The following is a 26,914-nucleotide window of genomic DNA, read 5'->3' on the forward strand; positions in this document are numbered from 1 at the left end:
GGGGTAGGGGGGCCTGGGGCTAGGGCTGAGGAATGCCTGGAGTTGGAGCTGGTTGGGGGGAGGGGTTTAGGGGGAGTGTGGGTGGAATTTGGCCCGTTGGGGTGTGTGTGTGTGTGTGAATACAGACGTGTCTTCCCTCTGTTATCTCTCCAGGCATGACTGCATGGCCGGCACCGGGGTCATTCCCCCTGTTAACCCAACAGACACACACACAAACATACACTGTGTTGAAATGTTGAATGTTTAGGTTTTGTGTGGCCTTTGGCACACATCAGGGGAGATGGTTGCTCAACACCCCCCTACCCCTCTATGCTCTGGTCTGCCCTGGTGATTAGGAATGGATCCCACAGCACAGACACACACAGCTATGTAGTTTAGAGGTATGTTTGCTAACCACACACAGGCTCTCTCTCACACACACACACACACACATAATAGTGATGTAACAATAAAGCTCTCAGAATAATGCGTAGGTTCTTCTAACCAGGAAGGGATCGATACACTGCTGCCCACTCATCATAACCTAACTGTGGGAACCGCAGAGAGAGAGATGGATGGAAGGATAGAGGGAATGAGAGAGCGAGTCAGAGAGAGAGAGAGATGAGAATTGTTGTATTTGACTGTTTCTGATGTACCGTGCTCTTAGGTGTTGTGAAAGGCACTTAAAATAGATTGTGCTATTATTGTAATTATGAAAGAGAGGGAGAGAGAATCTATTGTTCAGTTGTAGTTGACAGGTCTTTGTAATGAGATCCATACAGCTGTACTACTTGCTCCATCAAGCACCTCTCCTCTTAAACCCTACTCACCCTACAAGCATGCCCTCCAACATACAGTAACCCCAGTGTCCTGGCTAAATATCCTGTCTGGTCCTCATAACGTCATGGACACCTAATCATCCCCAGCTTCCAATTGACTCATTAATCCCTCCCCCTTTCCCCTGTAACTGTTGCCCAGGTCGTTGCTGTAAATGAGAATAATTTCCCAGTCAACTTATCTGATCTTTTTTTAATACAACTAAAATAAGGGTTAAATACAAACATCCACCACACACACTCTTTTCCACACATTCAACCTCTTAATTTCACCATCTCCCAACCTCCATCTCTGTTAAACCCCCATTACCAATTAAATCATACTCACTGCCTCGCAGCTGCTTATAGTACAGCCAAACAGGGAGAGACATTGATCCTATATATCATCAGCTCTGATCTTGGATCAGTTTCTCTGGATCCCATTGTCTCAGCCCACAGATGGAGCTTCGGGATCAGTGTGATTCCAGCAATCCCTTTCTGCATTTAACCTTTTACTGCAGTGGGCTACATCAAAGTCACACAGAGTGTTTCTTGGTAGTCTTAAACAAATCGACTTTGAAACCAAAGTATACACCATGGTTATAAGCTTAAGGAAAAAAAGACACCTGTACCATGTCAGATATAGTTTGCATCCCAATATTACACTTTATATACGTCACAGAAGACTGACATGTAATTAAAACGTTTCACATAAACACCGGGGTTTCAGCTGTAAAAGAAAAAGTGTATTAATTATGAAGTTATTAAAAATATTAATCACATTCCACCCATGGGGCCACTAGAGGGCGATTTCATCATTTGACTGCAGGAAAGGGCTACGAGACTGTGGAGTTCAGACCAGAATTACGCTTTAGGTATGTACTGGGATAGATTGAAGTAATGCTTTGTATCCCTATGGATGAGTGGAAATGCTATGGATCCAGCCATCCCTCTGTGGGTTCCAGGGAATGTGGAGGGGGCTGGATCAGATTGGAATCAGGCTTTGAATTCCTGTGTCGGGGTGTGGACTGGACTGGGATAAATTGGAATGATGTTTTGTACATGGACTGTGATAAATGGGATGGGAATAATGCTCTTTATCCCCATGGATGAGTGGGAATGCTTTGGAATGCTACAGACACTCAGCTGCTCCCAAACTCAGGGATTAACTCATGGGGCGTTCAGGTGACATGCATGAATTACATGGGCCCCAATGCAATGTGGATGGGAGGACATTGTGGACGCAGAGAGGAATTCAACCTAATTGATTCAACATGCTTTTTGAGATGTATTTTTGGGAAGCACTGCCTGAAATTCATGGTGTCATATTATTGTGAAAGAAAGAATGCTTTGATTAAAACTGAACCATGCTGGTTGGATTGTCAGATTTTAATTGAAAAGGTAAATTTGGATTTGGATTAACACATTAGTGGTGTAGATGGTATCTATCCTCCTCGCTATCTATCCCTCTATATACTTTCTCTCTCTTTCACCCACTCTTTCTTTTTTCTCCCACTCTATCTTTCTCTCGCTGTCTCTTTCACACACACACAATCACTCCCTCTCAGTTACCATCAGTGTACATGCTGTTGGGCCTCATGTTTCTTGGCAGGGGGTGTTGGTGCTCTCGCCTCTTACACACACACACAAACCAGGGTTTCTGTCCCCAGCTGTCATAGGACCGATGTTGTCATCTGGGGGCCTCCCGGGGTGTGCTTGTGTCTCTTCGAGGTCACGTGTCACCCCTCGTCACCCAACACCCCTCAGAGGGCCCAGTCTGCTCCCACCCACTCTAAAACACACACACACACACACACACACACACACACACACACACACACACACACACACACACACACACAGCAGAGGGGTGGCTGCTCCAAACTGATAACATGGGTGTGGAGCTGCCTGTGTGACACACATCATAACACTAGAGTTGAGGGAACGAAAGAGGCAGGGGAGAGAAAGTAGGTAGTTGAGAGAGGAGTTCAAATGGAGAGACATTGAAAATGAATGAGAGATAAAGCGAAAGAGTGAGATATTGAGGCCAAGAGAAAAATTTGGAAAATTAGAGATATTGAGACAGAGGGAAATAGATGGGAAATGAGAGCTAGATGGAAAGAGAGAGAGATATTGAGACCGAGACAAAAATACAGAAGATTTGAGTTATTGAGACAGACAGAAAGAGAGAGATATTGAGACAGGGAGAAACAGACAGAAAGAGAGAGATATTGAGACAGAGAGAAACAGACAGAAAGACAAATGGGTGGAAATAAATCCAGGGTAAAGGTCTTAGCCAGCTGTTAGTTTTCCAACAGAGTGAGGAATCCAAACAGAAAAACAGAAAATTAGTCAACCCAATATGGCTGTTTTCAGTTACATGATATTCATATCAAGGTCATCTCCATGCAGTCTGATGCTGAGGGAGATCTGATAGTTTACAAGTCTGGCAATGGTTTAGCTTGATTTACGAACAGAAATGCATGCAGTCTTTTAGCCCCCAACTGTAATCCACAATGAACTTGAAAGAAAGAAAGAAAGAAAGAAAGAAAGAAAGAAAGAAAGTCAATCAGTCAGTCAGTCTGTCTGTCTGTCTGTCTGTCTGTCTGTCTGTCTGTCTGTCTGTCTGTCTGTGTCTAGAATGACAGGAAGATGACAATGTGTAAGTCACTGATTACGTAGTGAGACAACACCTTGTCTCTCTGTCCATAGCTGCTTGTTTTGTCAGTTTGTCAGTTACTGCCTTTGGATTTCTTGGAAATAAGGACCTCCAAACAAACCTCTTGTATTCAAGATGGCCGCTGTGTCTCAGATATCTATGGTAACACTGATGACTGGTTGAGTCAGACATAGAATGCACAGAAATTGACCGATTTTTCAGAATCCGTCTGGAACTGTTTTGCCTTTTTTGATCATAATGAATAAGATTATAGGAACAGGGGGGACCTGATCCTAGATCATCACTCCTGAGATGCTTTTTGAATACAAGCTCTGATATTGTTATTCTACAGGAAACTGAATGAACCCACCATTATGGTTAGCAATGGAATATTCCATCCCAGCATGCCAAGATTAGCTACTTAGATTTGTTTTAAATGGTCAAATCTATTCAATGCTAAATGGCTGTGTCTGAAAGGTTACTAGGGGGTCGATTCAATATGTAGCGCAGAAGATCAGAGTTATAGCACGATTCACATTGAAAAGCAATGTTTCCACATTAGCGGAGATTGCATTCGCGGTAAAATGCTGCATATGTCGGCTCAATCGGAAATTACCTTTAAAATTCAACTGTGCTACAATGCAAATGTTCTGTGCTACAATGCAGATGTACAGATTGAATCAAGCCCTAGCTGTCCTCCAATTGGCTTTAAGAGACATTGAGGAAACAAATAAACGGGGCATAGGGTCATTATTAACCAAATGGAAGAAAACAGAATGAAACGGTGATGAACTACATGTACTTTGTCCAATGAGAAACGCGAATGTTTATTTTCTGCTGCAAAAAGTTTTAAAACATTTTCAGTTGCTGGTCCTTATGAATGCAACCCTGGTGTTATCTCCTAGCTGGGTCACAACGACTTCTTTCTTCTCCTTTCCTCAGTCTGCTGTTCATTATCCTTTAGTTCTGTGTTGTAAAGAAGCACTGTATAAACAAAGTTTGATGGACTGATGCACTGTGGGACTCGTGGATCCTCCTGGTTGTGATTGGTCACGGTGCAGACTTCCTGACTGTCTGTCCGTCTGTCTTATAGGGGTTTTAGAAGGCTGTGATCAGCATGCACCTGAGGAGAGAGAGAGAGGGAACTGGGGAGTGAGGGAGTGTGGAGGAAAGAGTGAATGGAAGAGAGAGGGAGTGGAGTGGTGGTGAAGAGAGAAAATTAAGAAGATGGAGAATAACGGGGAAAGATAACTGAGGAGGGAGAGAGAATGCAGCAACATGGTCCAGTATTTCAGTGAGGTGGAACATATCTGCATGACTAACAGAGGATCTCTCTCTCTCTCTCATTGAGATATTTTAATGAACATGTCCTAATGGAGTTGAATGTGACTCCTACCCTGTACCTAGTTGCTCCCAGTTGATCCAACCATAGAGAGGTGTCCCTGACTCCCTGCGCTGCTGTCCTAGAAAGCCACCAAGCTAGAAAGAACATGTTAATTAGCTAGCGTGTGATGCTGGGCTGGGTTTCTATAGTCGTGTGTTCTGTTGTGCTTCAGCAGCCCTGTCTCCCAGATCACTGGGGATTGGAGCCTTTCCAAGCTGAACAGGTGACATGCTTTGACAAGAATAAGATGTGCTGCCATCACAATATTGTCTGGCGTTCGCCGGTTGACCTGTCTGACCCTGTCTTGTTTTTGTGAACATGATTGTTTTGCACAGAAATAAGATACAGTGTACTTGGAACCAAAGCCGTGTGTGTGTGTGTGTGTGTGTGTGTGTGTGTGTGTGTGTGTGTGTGTGTGTGTGTGTGTGTGTGTGTGTGTGTGTGTGTGTGTGTGTGTGTGTGTGTGTGTGTGTGTGTGTGTGTAGCGATAGTGGGCAATGCCATATCAGTTGTATTAGTCTCATTTAAATCATTCATCTACTGCTGAACATTACACTCAGCTAGTTCCTCTGACTGTTCACATGTTGACAACTGTAAAGTCAAAACCATGTGACAGTTTGGCTGAAGGTGTTTGGAGAATACATTATAACACACACACACACACACACACACACACACACATACTGTCTTTCTTTCCCTGCCAGCTATCCGTGTTAGTGAAAAACCGTTAGGACCTTCACATAATGATAAGGTTCAGGAGAATATATCACTGTGGTGGTATAAATAATGTAGTAACAACATAACCATATCTGGAATCTAATAAGACAACCACTCATTCCCTCTTCTTCTTATCTATTGCTGCATGTTCTATTACTGCATGTTCTATTACTGCATGTTCTATTACTACATGTTCTATTACTGCATGTTCTATTGCTGCATGTTCTATTACTGCATGTTCTATTACTACATGTTCTATTACTACATGTTCTATTACTGCATGTTCTATTACTGCATGTTCTATTACTACATGTTCTATTACTGCATGTTCTATTACTGCATGTTCTATTACTACATGTTCTATTACTACATGTTCTATTACTGCATGTTCTATTACTGCATGTTCTATTACTACATGTTCTATTACTGCATGTTCTATTGCTGCATGTTCTATTACTGCATGTTCTATTACTACATGTTCTATTGCTATATGTTCTATTACTACATGTTCTATTACTACATGTTCTATTACTGCATGTTCTATTGCTGCATGTTCTATTACTGCATGTTCTATTGCTGCATGTTCTATTACTACATGTTCTATTACTACATGTTCTATTACTACATGTTCTATTACTATATGTTCTATTACTGCATGTTCTATTACTACATGTTCTATTACTACATGTTCTATTACTACATGTTCTATTACTACATGTTCTATTACTACATGTTCTATTACTACATGTTCTATTACTATATGTTCTATTGCTGCATGTTCTATTACTACATGTTCTATTACTACATGTTCTATTACTACATGTTCTATTACTACATGTTCTATTACTACATGTTCTATTACTATATGTTCTATTACTGCATGTTCTATTGCTGCATGTTCTATTACTACATGTTCTATTACTACATGTTCTATTACTGCATGTTCTATTGCTGCATGTTCTATTACTGCATGTTCTATTGCTGCATGTTCTATTACTACATGTTCTATTACTACATGTTCTATTACTACATGTTCTATTGCTATATGTTCTATTACTACATGTTCTATTACTACATGTTCTATTACTACATGTTCTATTACTGCATGTTCTATTACTACATGTTCTATTACTGCATGTTCTATTGCTGCATGTTCTATTACTACATGTTCTATTACTACATGTTCTATTACTACATGTTCTATTACTGCATGTTCTATTACTACATGTTCTATTACTACATGTTCTATTACTGCATGTTCTATTGCTGCATGTTCTATTACTACATGTTCTATTACTACATGTTCTATTACTACATGTTCTATTACTATATGTTCTATTACTACATGTTCTATTACTACATGTTCTATTACTGCATGTTCTATTCCTGCATGTTCTATTGCTATATGTTCTATTACTACATGTTCTATTACTGCATGTTCTATTACTACATGTTCTATTACTACATGTTCTATTACTACATGTTCTATTACTATATGTTCTATTACTACATGTTCTATTACTACATGTTCTATTACTGCATGTTCTATTACTACATGTTCTATTGCTGCATGTTCTATTGCTGCATGTTCTATTGCTGCATGTTCTATTGCTGCATGTTCTATTACATGTTCTATTACTATATGTTCTATTGCTACATGTTCTATTACTGGATGTTCTATTGCTGCATGTTCTATTACTACATGTTCTATTGCTACATGTTCTATTGCTGCATGTTCTATTGCTGCATGTTCTATTACTACATGTTCTATTACTACATGTTCTATTGCTACATGTTCTATTGCTACATGTTCTATTGCTACATGTTCTATTGCTACATGTTCTATTGCTACATGTTCTATTGCTACATGTTCTATTGCTACATGTTCTATTGCGACATGTTCTATTGCGACATGTTCTATTGCGACATGTTCTATTGCGACATGTTCTATTAGGACATGTTCTATTGCATGTTCTATTACGACATGTTCTATTGCATGTTCTATTGCATGTTCTATTACTACATGTTCTATTGCTACATGTTCTATTGCGACATGTTCTATTACTACATGTTCTATTACTTTCCTCTCTCTCTTGATGTCTCTCTCTGACCCTATCATCCAGTCTTTCTGCTCTCGCTTTATCCTCAGCCTCCCTGGTCTCTGTCTCTCTGTCCATCTGTCTGCCTCACTCTCTCTGTCGCTCTGTCTCAATTCAATTTCAATTCAAGGGCTTTATTGGCATGGGAAACGTATGTTTTCATTGCCAAAGCAAGTGAAATAGATAATAATAGATAATAATAATAAAAAAAATAGATAATAATAATAATAAAACATTTACAGTAAACATTACACTTACAAAAGTTCCAAAAGAATAAAGATATTTCAAATGTCATTATGTTTATATACAGTGTTGTAATGATGTGCTAATTGTTAAAGTACAAAAGGGAAAATAAATTAACATAAATATAGGTTATATTTACAATGGTGTTTGTTCTTCACTGGTTGTCCTTCTCTTGTGGCAACAGGTCACAAACCTTGCTGCTGTAATGGCACACTGGTATTTCACCTAATAAATATGGGAGTTTATCAAAATTTGTTTTCAAATTCTTTGTGGGTCTGTGTAATCTGAGGAAAATATGTGTCTCTAATATGGTCATACATTTGGCAGGAGGTTAGGAAGTGCAGCTCAGTTTCCACCTCATTTTGTGGGCATTGTGCACATAGCCTGTCTTCTCTTGAGAGGCAGGTCTGCCTACGGCGGCCTTTCTTAATAGCAAGGCAATGCTCACGGAGTCTGTACATAGTCAAAGATTTCCTTAAGTTTGGGTCAGTCACAGTGGTCAGGTGTTCTGCCACTGTATACTCTCTGTTTAGGGCCAAATAGCATTCTAGTTGCTCTGTTTTTTTGCAAATTCTTTCCAGTGTGTCAAGTAATTATATTTTTGTTTTCTCATGATTTGGTTGGGTCTAATTGTGTTGCTGTCCTGGGGCTCTGTGGGGTCTGTTTGTGAACAGAGTCCCAGGACCAGCTTGCTTAGGGGCCTCTTCTCCAGGTTCATCTCTCTGTAGGGGATGGCGTTTTGTTATGGAAAGTTTGGAAATCGCTTCCTTTTAGGTGGTTGTAGAATAGAAAGTCTCTTTTCTCAATTTTGATAATTAGCAGGTATCGGCCTAATTCTGCTCTGCATGCATTATTTGGTGTTTTACCTTGTACACTGAGGATTTGGTGTTATTCCTATTTCTGTGAATTCTTGGTTGGTGAGCGAACCTCAGACCTCACAACCATGAAGGGCAATGGATCCTATAACTGATTCAAGTATTTTTTGCCAGATCCTAATTGGTACGTATGTCACATTTTATGTTCCTTTTGATGGCATAGAAGCCCTTGCCTTATCTCTCAGCTCGTTCACAGCTTTGTGGAAGTCACCTGTGGCGCTGATGTTTAGGCCGAGGTATGTATCGTTTTTTGTGTGCTCTAGGGCAACCGTTGCCTCAGTAATACACACACACACCGCTGCCTCAGTAATACACACACACACACCGCTGCCTCAGTAATACACACACACACACCGCTGCCTCAGTAATACACACACACACCGCTGCCTCAGTAATACACACACGCACACCGCTGCCTCAGTAATACACACACGCACACCGCTGCCTCAGTAATACACACACACACCGTTGCCTCAGTAATACACACACACACCGTTGCCTCAGTAACACACACACACACACCGTTGCCTCAGTAATACACACACACACCGCTGCCTCAGTAATACACACACACACCGCTGCCTCAGTAATACACACACACACACCGCTGCCTCAGTAATACACACACACACACCGCTGCCTCAGTAATACACACACACACACCGCTGCCTCAGTAATACACACACACACCGCTGCCTCAGTAATACACACACACACCGCTGCCTCAGTAATACACACACACACCGCTGCCTCAGTAACACACACACACACACCGCTGCCTCAGTAACACACACACACACCGCTGCCTCAGTAATACAGGGGGTTATTACGTAATACAGCCAGTGGGAAAAAACAATTAGCTGCCTGACCTCTGTCTCTCCTTTCTTCTTCTTCTCCTTTCTCTCTCTCCTCTCTTTCTCTCTCTCCTCTCTTACTCTTTCTCTTTCTCTCTCTCCTCTCTTTCTCTTTCTCCCTCCCCTCAGATTCAGCAATGGGAGAACTGTGTGTGACAGACACACACACACATTCTCTATTTGAGGACAGAACATCTATGCACAGAATCTCAGAGATACAGCAATTTTGCTATTTCAGACTGGCCTTACCAAACTACCCTCATTATGATGACTAGTTTTGTTTAGGCCCATGACTATAGTTACACATAATGTCATGTTAATGCATAGCCGCACAGATATGAATAGACTTTGTGTTGTGGTTATCCTGTAATTGCTTTTAACACCTAATGAGATTGTGTCTGATTTTGAAAACTACTAACTGTTGACCCGTTGATGACCTCTTATCTGACCCTTTACCTGAAGGCCACACCCCCAAGGTGAGACCCGTCGATATCAGTTAAACTGGCCGTGTTGGTTACACTACTGTCACCATGACAATACCTTGTACTCATGACATCAGCAATGTGCTACTGCTGAGGGCACGTTCACTCTATGATGATTAGCTTGCCATGATGTCACTAGGGGTTGTAACGTGTTCTGTACTATCCTGTGCAGTTAGTGTCTTTACAGAAAATGTTACAACCCTTTCTCCAGTTTTACTTGAGCAGGAATACTTGCCATGGAAAGTACAATGACAAGCTTGACATTCAGGAATAATCTTAGGAAATCTCATATTACATTTTTGGTATTTCTTTGGACTCTTATGGCTTAAAGGTGAGTGTGCGAGGCGTCTGTGTGATTTATTTTAGAATGCATGGTTTTGAATTATAATGACCTAACCGGAGCCGGGAGGGCGGGTTCTCCGCTTTGATGCCTCACTCAATTACAACGCGTCTCACTTATTTCAACTGGAAGAGGTAGCGAAGTGTTGAGGCTTTACCATGGTACATTAGACCAATTCATCCACTAATGGAAACACAACATCGCTATCAGCAAAGATGATTGGAGATATGGACTATCCTGCTAGCATACAGCTTGTCCCGTCCTTTCCACAGCCTCGCTCTGCTTGCTCAGCCTGTTTTCCGCTTTACTCAAATGTTTCCATATACAGTATGTGTGTATCACAGGGGGCTACTTAGGGGAGGACGGCTCATAGTAAAGCCATGTGTTTGATCTGTCGGAGACCGTTCCATTAATTCCGTTCCAGCCATTACTATGAGCCGGTCCGTCCCAATGAAGGTGTTTATGGTTTTCAGGACACACTGTAACCTTTAGGGCTCATAAGAAATGTGATCCTCTTCTCCAGAGGATATTGGGGTAACATTAATCCCCTAAGGGAAATCATACAGCTGAATACTTTGATGACAACACACACACACACATTAGGGATTCCCCTACTAGGTTACAGACAAAGCATCACCACACACACGCATGCGCACACAAACACACACAGTCTTGTAAAACTGACCTTGTGGGGACACAATTCAGTCCCATTCAATATCCTATTTTTCCTTACACCTAACCCTAAACCTAACCCTAACCTGTACCCTTACCCTAACCCTAACATTAACCCGATAACCTAACCTTAACCCAAAAACTAACCCTAAAACTAACCCTAGCTCCTAACCGCAAACCTAATTCTAACCCTGACACTAATTCTAACCTTAACCCCCTAGAAATAGCATTTGACCTTGTGGGGACCAACAAACTCTGTCCAGTTGGTCAAATTTGTTTACTATTCTTGTGGGGACTTCTGGTCCTTCTTCTGGTCCCCACAAGTATAGTTAAACACGTCCACACACACACACACACACACTTATGATACACCACATTCACACACACAGGAACACACACACATTCACTTCACACACACACACACTGGCTGGCACCGTCCTGAGTAGTGGTACTAGACAGAGAGTCAATGATCCTTGGTAGTGACGGGGTTAACAGTGGTCATGATCCAACTATCCCAGCAGTCTCTTAGTGAATAATTCAACAACAGCGGCGATCTAATTTCATCAACCACAAACACACACACACACACACACGTACACAGCCAGTGGTCACATTTGAGAAAACACACACACATTGACACATGCTCCATCATAATCTTACTCACACACACACCACTGACTGTACACACACACACCACATACTGTACAGACACACACACCACATACTGTACAGACACACACACCACATACTGTATGTAACGGATGTGAAATGGCTAGCTAGTTAGCGGGTGCGCGCTAGTAGCATTTCAATCAGTTACGTCACTTGCTCTGAGACTTAAGTAGTGTTGCCCCTTGCTTTGCAAGGGCCGTGGCTTTTGTGGAGCGATGGGTAACGCTGCTTTGTGGGTGACTGTTGTTGATGTGTGCAGAGGGTCCCTGGCTCGCGCCCGTGTCGGGGCGAGGGGACGGTTTAAAGTTATACTGTTACATTGATGCTGTTGACCCGGATCACTGGTTGCTGCGGAAAAAGGAGGAGGTTGAAAGGGGGGTGAGTGTAACGGATGTGAAATGGCTAGCTAGTTAGCGGGTACGCGCTAGTAGCATTTCAATCAGTTACGTCACTTGCTCTGAGACTTTAAGTAGTGTTGCCCCTTGCTTTGCAAGAGCCGTGGCTTTTGTGGAGCGATGGGTAACGCTGCTTCGTGGGTGACTGTTGTCGATGTGTGCAGAGGGTCCCTGGTTCGCGCCCGGGTCGGGGCGAGGGGACGGTTTAAAGTTATACTGTTACATGTACACACACACACACACACCGTACACACACACACACCCCACATACTGTACAGACACACACACACCGTACAGACACACCACATACTGTACAGACACACACACACCGTATACACACACACCACATACTGTACACACACACACACCACATACAGTACACACACACACACCACATACTGTACAGACACACACACACCCACTGTACATACACACACACACACACACACACACACACACCGTACATACACACACACCACATACTGTACAGACACCGTACAGACACACCACATACTGTACAGACACACACACCGTATAGACACACACACCACATACTGTACACACACACACCACATACTGTACAGACACACACACACCGTATAGACACACACACCACATACTGTACACACACACACCACATACTGTACAGACACACACACACCGTATAGACACACACACCACATACTGTACACACACACACCACATACTGTACAGACACACCACATACTGTACAAACACACATACTGTACAGGACTGGGGGCCTCATACAAACAGAGACACACACATCAGACAGACAGACAGACAGACAGACAGACAGACAGACAGACAGACAGACAGACAGACAGACAGACAGAAAATGGAAGGAATGCATGTCGTGAGAGAGACCAGACAGTAGGTACTAGAGCAGGTGTCAGGAGTTTTTCCCTAGGAGTTCTATCCTAATACCAGGACCTAGTTCAATCCTAATACCAGGACCTAGTTCTATCCTAATACCAGGACCTAGTTCTATCCTAATACCAGGACCTAGTTCTATTCTAATACCAGGACCTAGTTCTATTCTAATACCAGGGCCTAGTTCTATCCTAATACCAGGACCTAGTTCTATTCTAATACCAGGACCTAGTTCTATTCTAATACCAGGACCTAGTTCTATTCTAATACCAGGACCTAGTTCTATTCTAATACCAGGACCTAGTTCTATTCTAATACCAGGACCTAGTTCTATTCTAATACCAGGGCCTAGTTCTATTCTAATACCAGGGAATATCCTAATACCAGGGCCTAGTTCTATTCTAATACCAGGGAATATCCTAATACCAGGACCTAGTTCTATTCTAATACCAGGGCCTAGTTCTATCCTAATACCAGGGCCTAGTTCTATCCTAATGCCAGGGCCTAGTTCTATCCTAATGCCAGGGGCTAGTTCTATTCTAATACCAGGACCTAGTTCTATACTAATACCAGAGCCTAGTTCTATCCTAATACCAGGACCTAGTTGTATCCTAATACCAGGACCTAGTTCTATTCTAATACCAGGGCCTAGTTCTATTCTAATACCAGGACTTTGAGTTCTTCCTGGTCAGGTCATATGGTCAGGAAAACTCCTGACCCTACTTACAGTGCATACTGTTTCCTGACAATGTGACTTGACCAGGAAAAGCCCTGCACTCAGTCTGACTATGTTGTATGGATATCATGAAGGTGGAAAATATTCTGTTTGGATTTTCCTTTAGGAATCATTAGGATTTATGCCTGTTAGTTTCCAATGGCCGTGTTCAGAACAGAAACGTAGCTCACACATATTGGAATGGGAGTGGAGAATGTCATTCTGTACAAAGTTCCTAAACAGAACACTCGATTTTCCAAAACAAGGATGGAGTTCTCACCCTGAAGTGATTTCCTGATTATAGGCTTGTTTGCCGACAGAAGGGGAAAAGCAAAAACTCGATTTTGTTCTGTTTCTCATCAAAATATCTAAAAGCCACTGACGTTGGAATAGTCCATTTTTCCCTCACAAATAGGGGTGGAGGTTGAAAACTGCCTAACCCCACCTGAAAAATAACTAATCTAGTAGGAAATGAAACTACCACATGTACACTGACTTTATATGCATCCATAATTCCAGATATCATCATTAACCTAGATAGGAAATACCTCTTATTCTTGTTCCCAGTTGGCTCCAAAACTCCCACACTGTTGCCAAGTGGAGTTGGAGGAGTGAAGCCTGGAGGGCGGCCATATTTGGCAGTGATGTGATTTATATTCTCTATATCTGCTGGCTGTCAGCTCAACTAACCAGTCCCTCCACACCCGTCACAGGTGTGAGAGTGACTATAACTGAAAGATGTTGTAACACCAAGCTCAGTGCAGTACACCACATGTAACAACCACTTCTTTAAAACCTCTTTGGGCTAGGGGGTGGTATTTTCACGTCCGGATGAAAAGTGTGCCCAAAGTAAACTGCCTGCTACTCAGCATATAATTGGTAGATTTGGATAGAAAACACTCTAAAGTTTCTAAAACTGTTAAATGTATGTCTGTGAGTATAACAGAACTTATTTGGCAGGCGAAACCCCAAGGACAAACCATCCTGGGAATCTTTTTTTTGAGGTGACTGTTTTCAATTGGTTTCTAAGTGAATCTAGATTTATGATGCACTTGGTTGCAGTTCCTAGGGCTTCCACTAGATGTCAAGTCTTTAGAAATTGGTTGATGTTTTTTCCATTGAGAAAAGAAGAAGTAGCCCTCTCCTTTCTGGGTGTAGAGCCAAGTGGACTGTTTTGTTTGAACAAAAGGACCATTTGTGATGTTTATGGAACATTTGAGTGCCAACAGAAGAAGATCTTCAAAGGTAAGGCATGAATTATAGCGTTATTTCTGAGTTTTGTGTCGCGCCTGGCGGGTTGAAATATGATTGTCATGTGTTTGAATGATGGGGTGCTGTCCTCAGATAATCGCATGGTTAGCTTTCGCTGTGAAGCCTTTTTTAAATCTGACATGGTGGGTGGATTAACAAGAAGTTAAGCTTTAATTTGGTGTATTGCACTTGTGATTGTATGAAAGTTCAATATTTCAAATAATTTTGGGGGAATTTTGCACTCTGCAATTTCACCGGATGTTGTCGAAACGTTCCGCTAGCGGAACCCCCAATTAATGGTAAGGTATGCGCATACATCGTCTCATAATGATCATGTCATAACATACATCGTCTCATAATGATTGTGTCAAAGAATACATCTTCTCATAATGATCGTTTTATGACATACATCGTCTCATAATGATCGTGTCATAACATACTTTGTCTCATAATGATCGTGTCATAACATACTTCGTCTCATAATGATTGTGTCATAACATACTTCGTCTCATAATGATTGTGTCATAACATACATGTCTCACATCGTCTCAATGATCGTGTCATAACATACTTCGTCTCATAATGATCGTGTCATAACATACTTCGTCTCATATTGATCGTGTCATAACATACATCGTCTCATAATGATCGTGTCATAACATACATGTCTCATAATGATCGTGTCATAACATTGATTATTTTCCTTTGTTTACTTCTCCTCCGTTTTTCCTCCTTTCCTTTAATATATGTTATCTTGCCCTTCAGAAACAGGAGAAAACAATCACATGAACGACTGTTGGTGTACTGACATTTGATCATTGCCATCTGGCTTGCAGAAATAGAGAAATCCCATTTAGATATACAGTATTGTCAGAGTTGTTATGACCACTTGGCTTGGACAGATCCTCAGAAGGCTTCTCATATCTTCCAAGTCCCTTCTTGTTAACTGATGCATTGTTTTTCCTCCAAGCCTTAACCAATCACCACTCTTTAATAAGACGTATCCCGTTTCGCTGCACCTCAGCCTAGATTGGCCATCACAGACGGTGCTGGCTAAGGTAGAGCGGAGGGGGCCTTTGGCATAGAAAGAGGAAGACACACACACGTACAGAGGGACGATGACATGGGCCACCCTCCAGGGAGTGGTTAGTGCTGTGTGGACGGGCATCTAGAGGCAGTCAGAGGTTGGCTTGGCAGGGACGGCCGTCTCCCCCCGCTAATGTCTACCAGCAGGGCTGTTCACACTGTTTATCTTACTCTCAGACCTTCCAGAACTCACTCTCTCTCTCACTCTCTCGTTTCTTCTTTCATACACACACAACCTCTCTTTCTCTTTCTTCTCCTTAACTTTTTCTCTTCATCTCTATACCTCTCTCCCTCTTTCCTCTCTTTCTCTCAATCTCACTTTCCCCCTCCCTCCCTCCTCCATCTCTATGTGGATCCAGGACAGATCCCTGGGTGCTAATAGCTAAGTGACCGCTCTGTATTAAGCCCCACCCCTTCCTCCTGGCCTTGCGGTCACTTCCTGCTTCTCCTCCAATAAGAATTCATTTGAATGAAATCAGTGTGAATCATTCCATTGTACTCCACACCAGGCCTGGGTGACTTTCTTAGGGCCTCCTTCCCAGAACACTGTTGGTTTAAGCAATTTTAATGGAATTCTGTCCATGAAATGGGCCATGTTCTATATTTTGGTGTGTGTGTGTGAGAGAGACAGAGAGAGACAGACAGAGACAGAAGAGATTTAGTAAGTATTAAAACAGATTTTCCCTCCCCTATTAGATATCTACCTCGTAATACTTCTAAAATTGACATCCATACATCTGCTTACTCCTTCCATCCCTCCCTCCTTCTCTCCCTCTATGCCCAGTGAGTGGCTGACCATTGTTGTTTTCCCTCCATATGAGCCAACATAGTGCACCACACCCTGTGTGTCTGTCTGCTAAAAATACCTTGGCAGGACTGGATGTATTGTCTGATGACAGGCGATGTATAATGCAGATATTGTGTGATAGTACACACACACACACTGATAGCGTGTGTCAGGTATGTGTTCTTCATTGGGTGTTTGAGGGATAAGGTGCCATATGGGGGTTAGCCCAGACCCCCTACACCCCCTTTACCACTCCCTAACAACTCCTTATCACCCAACAGTGGAGGTGAGGTTACACCATGTCATTAATAACAATTACTCTGACACCAGTGACACGTATTGTTAGTGAATGAACCTAGATGCTCATTGTGACCTTTTACACAGATACTCAACACAACATTTACCTCAATTCCCATGTACAGTGTAGTCTACAGTCTTAGCATCTTTTTTTCTATCTAGAACCTAAAAGGGTTCTTCAGCTGTTTCCATAGGATAACCTTTTTTGGTTCCAGGTAGAACCCTTTTGGGTTTCATGTAGAACCCTTTCCACCAAGGGTTCTACATTAAACACAAAAGGGCTCTACCTGGAACCAAAAAGGCTTCTCCTGGAACCAAACAGTCTCCTATGGGTACAGCCAAAGAACCTGTTTGAGACCCTTTTATCTAAGATTGCATATCACTTTCCTGATAATCAGTTGTTATGTGTGGTTGAGGTTGAGGTGAGTGTTATGATGTGGTGTTGGGGTGAGTTAGTCTTATACAAGGTGAAGGTCTTTGAGTTGGAGATTGTCTTTCTATACTTAAAGTCCAAATCATTTACATGACAACTATAGACTCAGTATAGAGAACCTGCTGAATGTTTTTTCCACTGATAGGCTAGCAGTGTTAAGGAGATGCAGGCCTACATATGAACATTCCTGTTTTATTTCTTTGACAGTCATCTTACTGTAATAACATCAGGATGATCTGTCATGGAGGATTTCTCTCTCTGCTCATATGGCCTTAGTACATGTGCTGGTGTTGTACATAATACGTGTAGGTATCTTCAATCTGTTCTGCTTCTCTGACTCAAGTTGAACAGGATATACAGTAGATAGGTAGGGGTCGTATCTTCAATCTGTTCTGCTTCTCTGACTCAAGTTGAACAGGATATACAGTAGATAGGTAGGGGTCGTATCTTCAATCTGCTCTGCTTCTCTGACTCAAGTTGAACAGGATATACAGTAGATAGGCAGGGGTCGTATCTTCAATCTGTTCTGCTTCTGACTCAAGTTGAACAGGATATACAGTAGATAGGTAGGGGTCGTATCTTCAATCTGGTCTGCTTCTCTGACTCAAGTTGAACAGGATATACAGTAGATAGGTAGGGGTCGTATCTTCAATCTGTTCTGCTTCTCTGACTCAAGTTGAACAGGATATACAGTAGATAGGTAGGGGTCGTATCTTCAATCTGTTCTGCTTCTGACTCAAGTTGAACAGGATATACAGTAGATAGGTAGGGGTCGTATCTTCAATCTGTTCTGCTTCTCTGACTCAAGTTGAACAGGATATACAGTAGATAGGTAGGGGTCGTATCTTCAATCTGTTCTGCTTCTCTGACTCAAGTTGAACAGGATATACAGTAGATAGGTAGGGGTCGTATCTTCAATCTGTTCTGCTTCTCTGACTCAAGTTGAACGGGATATACAGTAGATAGGTAGGGGTTGTATCTTCAATCTGTTCTGCTTCTGACTCAAGTTGAACAGGATATACAGTAGATAGGTAGGGGTCGTATCTTCAATCTGTTCTGCTTCTCTGACTCAAGTTGAACGGGGTATACAGTAGATAGGTAGGGGTCGTATCTTCAATCTGTTCTGCTTCTCTGACTCAAGTTGAACGGGGTATACAGTAGATAGGTAGGGGTCGTATCTTCAATCTGTTCTGCTTCTGACTCAAGTTGAACAGGATATACAGTAGATAGGTAGGGGTCGTATCTTCAATCTGTTCTGCTTCTCTGACTCAAGTTGAACAGGATATACAGTAGATAGGTAGGGGTCGTATCTTCAATCTGTTCTGCTTCTCTGACTCAAGTTGAACGGGATATACAGTAGATAGGTAGGGGTTGGGATCAAGCAGAAGGCACATTTCATTTCCCTGTGTTTGTTTGGTAGAGAACACAAACAAGCAAGACTATTGGAGGGATCCAAACTTCTTCTTTCTGCACTTAAATTTGACAATACTTCTTTGAGTACTCAGTAGTGTATATGACTAGACTGTAGATGATATTGTGTATCTTTCTCTCTGTTCACTACAGGAGGCTCTGGCCCATGTTAATGCCCATGCCGATGTGGCGCGGCCACCAGTGGACCCATCGGAGCTGTTTCCCAGGCTGTGCCACCTGGTGCGGGCCGAGACTGGCTACGGCTTCAACCTGCACAGTGAGAAGTCCCGGCCGGGCCAGTACATCCGCTCCCTGGACCCTGGGTCTCCAGCTGACCACGCCGGGCTCAGACCACAGGACAGACTCATAGAGGTGAGGAGAGAGAGGATGGGTGGAGGAGGGGTTAGGAGAGGAGGATGGGTGGAGGAGGGGAGAGGAGAGGGGGATGGGTGGAGGAGGGGGGAGGAGAGGGGGATGGGTGGAGGAGGGGGGATGGGGATGGGTGGAGGAGGGGAGAGGAGAGGGGGATGGGTGGAGGAGGGGAGGATGGGTGGAGGAGGGGAGAGGAGAGGAGGATGGGTGGAGGAGGGGAGAGGAGAGGGGGATGGGTGGAGGAGGGGAGGATGGGTGGAGGAGGGGAGATGGGTGGAGGAGGGGAGGATGGGTGTCGAAAGAGGGCAAGTGGTTAGAGACTGAAGAAGACGGGTGAGGGACTGTGGAGCTCCATGAAGGGGTTTATTTTTCATGAAGGTGAGGAGGACAGGTTTATGAGGAGGAGACCGGGAAGAAGGGCTAGTCCAAGAGGAGGTTAGAGGTGCAGGGGATTGGTGTGAGAGGGAGGAGGGAGTCTGATGTCTTAATAATCAGGGAACTATGGACCAGTAGAGGCTTGGTTTGTAAACTTTAGACAAGTGGTGAGAGAGAAGGAGACAGACTCCAATCAGCTAGTTTACAATGGTCCTAATGAGACCCTAATGAGGTGGGCTTTGAGAAATGGGGTTGGAACACCCTAATTAAGGGGGTTTATAGAACATGTCCGAGAGAGAGAGGGAGTGGGGTGATTGAACATGTGTCTGAGATAAGGGATACAGAGTGAGACCCTAAGAGGCCTTTTACTCCCCTATGTTAATGCAAATGTATGTGTGCTTGCTTGTGAATGTTTGGGTTTGTGCTTATCAGTGTGCGTGTACACAGGGGTGACGTCGTGTGGCAGCAGTCTCAATGCTCATCCGTCATGCGTGTGCAGGTCCACATGTGCCTAGTTTAACCCCTCTAACGATACCACTGCTATAACACGGCCCGGACCCCGGCCTCATCTCTCACATGTTTGAGTTGAGATTAAGGAGGACAGGCTGATAGTGGGGAGAGATTGTTCATCAGTCTGAAAGCAGGATACAGACGGGAGAGAAACATATGAGGCCTGAATGTGTGGGAGAAAGAAGGGATGAAGGGATAGCAGAGGGTCAGAGATAGAGGGATAGAAGGAGACAGACAGGGGAAAAGCAGACGTGTGGAACATACTGATCCTGCTCACCATACACCCTCTCAATCAGACCCCCAGACACATTCCCATGAGCCGTGACCCCAGAGCAGTACATCAGGGCCTAACAAGGCCACACAGGGCCAAAACAGGGTCAAATACAGGGTCAGACAGAGCCAAATACAGAGTCAGACAGGACGTAAAATACACCGCATCAAAAACACAGGGTCAAATGAAAGTCACACAGAGCCAAACGGAATCTAGCTTAGTTTAACTGAACCTAACCTGGCTCGTACCATTACCATGACGTTACCACAGCGTTGTGGTGAAAACACAAGGCTGGAAACAGTGAAAACAAAGTGTAATTTGGCAGGCAGAGCAGTTGGATACAGTAGACCCCAACAGGGTCAAAGAGAGATACACACACACGCACGGCTATACCATTCCAGTCCTGCCCATACAGTATGAATAACACGGACGGCTATACCATTCCAGTCCTGCCCATACAGTATGAATAACACGGACGGCTATACCATTCCAGTCCTGCCCATACAGTATGAATAACACGGACGGCTATACCATTCCAGTCCTGCCCATACAGTATAAATAACACGGACGGCTATACCATTCCAGTCCTGCCCATACAGTATGAATAACACGGACGGCTATACCATTCCAGTCCTGCCCATACAGTATGAATAACACGGACGGCTATACCATTCCAGTCCTGCCCATACAGTATGAATAACACGGACGGCTATACCATTCCAGTCCTGCCCATACAGTATGAATAACACGGACGGCTATACCATTCCAGTCCTGCCCATACAGTATGAATAACACGGACGGCTATACCCTTCCAGTCCTGCCCATACAGTATGAATAACACGGACGGCTATACCATTCCAGTCCTGCCCATACAGTATGAATAACACGGACGGCTATACCATTCCAGTCCTGCCCATACAGTATGAATAACACGGACGGCTATACCATTCCAGTCCTGCCCATACAGTATGAATAACACGGACGGCTATACCATTCCAGTCCTGCCCATACAGTATGAATAACACGGACGGCTATACCATTCCAGTCCTGCCCATACAGTATGAATAACACGGACGGCTATACCATTCCAGTCCTGCCCATACAGTATGAATAACACGGACGGCTATACCATTCCAGTCCTGCCCATACAGTATGAATAACACGGACGGCTATACCATTCCAGTCCTGCCCATACAGTATGAATAACACGGACGGCTATACCATTCCAGTCCTGCCCATACAGTATGAATAACACGGACGGCTATACCATTCCAGTCCTGCCCATACAGTATGAATAACACGGACGGCTATACCATTCCAGTCCTGCCCATACAGTATGAATAACACGGACGGCTATACCATTCCAGTCCTGCCCATACAGTATGAATAACACGGACGGCTATACCATTCCAGTCCTGCCCATACAGTATGAATAACACGGACGGCTATACCATTCCAGTCCTGCCCATACAGTATGAATAACACGGACGGCTATACCATTCCAGTCCTGCCCATACAGTATGAATAACACGGACGGCTATACCATTCCAGTCCTGCCCATACAGTATGAATAACACGGACGGCTATACCATTCCAGTCCTGCCCATACAGTATGAATAACACGGACGGCTATACCATTCCAGTCCTGCCCATACAGTATGAATAACACGGACGGCTATACCATTCCAGTCCTGCCCATACAGTATGAATAACACGGACGGCTATACCATTCCAGTCCTGCCCATACAGCATGAATAACACGGACGGCTATACCATTCCAGTCCTGCCCATACAGCATGAATAACACGGACGGCTATACCATTCCAGTCCTGCCCATACAGCATGAATAACACGGACGGCTATACCATTCCAGTCCTGCCCATACAGTATGAATAACACGCACGGCTATACCATTCCAGTCCTGCCCATACAGTATGAATAACACGGACGGCTATACCATTCCAGTCCTGCCCATACAGTATGAATAACACGCACGGCTATACCATTCCAGTCCTGCCCATACAGTATGAATAACACGGACGGCTATACCATTCCAGTCCTGCCCATACAGTATGAATAACACGGACGGCTATACCATACCAGTCCTGCCCATACAGTATGAATAACACGGACGGCTATACCATTCCAGTCCTGCCCATACAGTATGAATAACACGGACGGCTATACCATTCCAGTCCTGCCCATACAGTATGAATAACACGGACGGCTATACCATTCCAGTCCTGCCCATACAGTATGAATAACACGGACGGCTATACCATTCCAGTCCTGCCCATACAGTATGAATAACACGGACGGCTATACCATTCCAGTCCTGCCCATACAGTATGAATAACACGGACGGCTATACCATTCCAGTCCTGCCCATACAGTATGAATAACACGGACGGCTATACCATTCCAGTCCTGCCCATACAGTATGAATAACACGGACGGCTATACCATTCCAGTCCTGCCCATACAGTATGAATAACACACACGGCTATACCATTCTAGGCCTGCCCATACAGTATGAATAACACGGACGGCTATACCATTCTAGTCCTGCCCATACAGTATGAATAACACGGACGGCTATACCATTCCAGTCCTGCCCATACAGTATGAATAACACGGACGGCTATACCATTCCAGTCCTGCCCATACAGTATGAATAACACGGACGGCTATACCATTCCAGTCCTGCCCATACAGTATGAATAACACGGACGGCTATACCATTCCAGTCCTGCCCATACAGTATGAATAACACGGACGGCTATACCATTCCAGTCCTGCCCATACAGTATGAATAACACGGACGGCTATACCATTCCAGTCCTGCCCATACAGTATGAATAACACGGACGGCTATACCATTCCAGTCCTGCCCATACAGTATGAATAACACGGACGGCTATACCATTCCAGTCCTGCCCATACAGTATGAATAACACGGACGGCTATACCATTCCAGTCCTGCCCATACAGTATGAATAACACGGACGGCTATACCATTCCAGTCCTGCCCATACAGTATGAATAACACGGACGGCTATACCATTCCAGTCCTGCCCATACAGTATGAATAACACGGACGGCTATACCATTCCAGTCCTGCCCATACAGTATGAATAACACGGACGGCTATACCATTCCAGTCCTGCCCATACAGTATGAATAACACGGACGGCTATACCATTCCAGTCCTGCCCATACAGTATGAATAACACGGACGGCTATACCATTCCAGTCCTGCCCATACAGTATGAATAACACGGACGGCTATACCATTCCAGTCCTGCCCATACAGTATGAATAACACGGACGGCTATACCATTCCAGTCCTGCCCATACAGTATGAATAACACGGACGGCTATACCATTCCAGTCCTGCCCATACAGTATGAATAACACGGACGGCTATACCATTCCAGTCCTGCCCATACAGTATGAATAACACGGACGGCTATACCATTCCAGTCCTGCCCATACAGTATGAATAACACGGACGGCTATACCATTCCAGTCCTGCCCATACAGTATGAATAACACGGACGGCTATACCATTCCAGTCCTGCCCATACAGTATGAATAACACGGACGGCTATACCATTCCAGTCCTGCCCATACAGTATGAATAACACGGACGGCTATACCATTCCAGTCCTGCCCATACAGTATGAATAACACGGACGGCTATACCATTCCAGTCCTGCCCATACAGTATGAATAACACGGACGGCTATACCATTCCAGTCCTGCCCATACAGTATGAATAACACGGACGGCTATACCATTCCAGTCCTGCCCATACAGTATGAATAACACGGACGGCTATACCATTCCAGTCCTGCCCATACAGTATGAATAACACGGACGGCTATACCATTCCAGTCCTGCCCATACAGTATGAATAACACGGACGGCTATACCATTCCAGTCCTGCCCATACAGTATGAATAACACGGACGGCTATACCATTCCAGTCCTGCCCATACAGTATGAATAACACGGACGGCTATACCATTCCAGTCCTGCCCATACAGTATGAATAACACGGACGGCTATACCATTCCAGTCCTGCCCATACAGTATGAATAACACGGACGGCTATACCATTCCAGTCCTGCCCATACAGTATGAATAACACGGACGGCTATACCATTCCAGTCCTGCCCATACAGTATGAATAACACGGACGGCTATACCATTCCAGTCCTGCCCATACAGTATGAATAACACGGACGGCTATACCATTCCAGTCCTGCCCATACAGTATGAATAACACGGACGGCTATACCATTCCAGTCCTGCCCATACAGTATGAATAACACGGACGGCTATACCATTCCAGTCCTGCCCATACAGTATGAATAACACGGACGGCTATACCATTCCAGTCCTGCCCATACAGTATGAATAACACGGACGGCTATACCATTCCAGTCCTGCCCATACAGTATGAATAACACGGACGGCTATACCATTCCAGTCCTGCCCATACAGTATGAATAACACGGACGGCTATACCATTCCAGTCCTGCCCATACAGTATGAATAACACGGACGGCTATACCATTCCAGTCCTGCCCATACAGTATGAATAACACGGACGGCTATACCATTCCAGTCCTGCCCATACAGTATGAATAACACGGACGGCTATACCATTCCAGTCCTGCCCATACAGTATGAATAACACGGACGGCTATACCATTCCAGTCCTGCCCATACAGTATGAATAACACGGACGGCTATACCATTCCAGTCCTGCCCATACAGTATGAATAACACGGACGGCTATACCATTCCAGTCCTGCCCATACAGTATGAATAACACGGACGGCTATACCATTCCAGTCCTGCCCATACAGTATGAATAACACGGACGGCTATACCATTCCAGTCCTGCCCATACAGTATGAATAACACGGACGGCTATACCATTCCAGTCCTGCCCATACAGTATGAATAACACGGACGGCTATACCATTCCAGTCCTGCCCATACAGTATGAATAACACGGACGGCTATACCATTCCAGTCCTGCCCATACAGTATGAATAACACGGACGGCTATACCATTCCAGTCCTGCCCATACAGTATGAATAACACGGACGGCTATACCATTCCAGTCCTGCCCATACAGTATGAATAACACGGACGGCTATACCATTCCAGTCCTGCCCATACAGTATGAATAACACGGACGGCTATACCATTCCAGTCCTGCCCATACAGTATGAATAACACGGACGGCTATACCATTCCAGTCCTGCCCATACAGTATGAATAACACGGACGGCTATACCATTCCAGTCCTGCCCATACAGTATGAATAACACGGACGGCTATACCATTCCAGTCCTGCCCATACAGTATGAATAACACGGACGGCTATACCATTCCAGTCCTGCCCATACAGTATGAATAACACGGACGGCTATACCATTCCAGTCCTGCCCATACAGTATGAATAACACGGACGGCTATACCATTCCAGTCCTGCCCATACAGTATGAATAACACGGACGGCTATACCATTCCAGTCCTGCCCATACAGTATGAATAACACGGACGGCTATACCATTCCAGTCCTGCCCATACAGTATGAATAACACGGACGGCTATACCATTCCAGTCCTGCCCATACAGTATGAATAACACGGACGGCTATACCATTCCAGTCCTGCCCATACAGTATGAATAACACGGACGGCTATACCATTCCAGTCCTGCCCATACAGTATGAATAACACGGACGGCTATACCATTCCAGTCCTGCCCATACAGTATGAATAACACGGACGGCTATACCATTCCAGTCCTGCCCATACAGTATGAATAACACGGACGGCTATACCATTCCAGTCCTGCCCATACAGTATGAATAACACGGACGGCTATACCATTCCAGTCCTGCCCATACAGTATGAATAACACGGACGGCTATACCATTCCAGTCCTGCCCATACAGTATGAATAACACGGACGGCTATACCATTCCAGTCCTGCCCATACAGTATGAATAACACGGACGGCTATACCATTCCAGTCCTGCCCATACAGTATGAATAACACGGACGGCTATACCATTCCAGTCCTGCCCATACAGTATGAATAACACGGACGGCTATACCATTCCAGTCCTGCCCATACAGTATGAATAACACGGACGGCTATACCATTCCAGTCCTGCCCATACAGTATGAATAACACGGACGGCTATACCATTCCAGTCCTGCCCATACAGTATGAATAACACGGACGGCTATACCATTCCAGTCCTGCCCATACAGTATGAATAACACGGACGGCTATACCATTCC

The 26,914-nt window shown here is 44.1% G+C and overlaps 1 protein-coding gene across 2 annotated transcripts in view; it reads left to right on the forward strand.

Annotated features, from left to right (window-relative positions):
- Positions 1-26,914, forward strand: part of LOC129845991 (Na(+)/H(+) exchange regulatory cofactor NHE-RF2-like) — a 64,999-nt gene that overhangs the window by 19,196 nt on the left and 18,889 nt on the right. For both annotated transcript variants that reach the window (XM_055913982.1, XM_055913983.1), the window contains one exon: positions 19,207-19,425. In XM_055913982.1, the coding sequence (XP_055769957.1) occupies positions 19,207-19,425 (219 nt within the window). The remainder of the gene's footprint in view (positions 1-19,206; positions 19,426-26,914) is intronic.

Source organism: Salvelinus fontinalis, unplaced genomic scaffold, assembly GCF_029448725.1.
Source record: "Salvelinus fontinalis isolate EN_2023a unplaced genomic scaffold, ASM2944872v1 scaffold_0420, whole genome shotgun sequence".
NCBI classification, from domain to species: Eukaryota; Metazoa; Chordata; class Actinopteri; order Salmoniformes; family Salmonidae; genus Salvelinus; species Salvelinus fontinalis.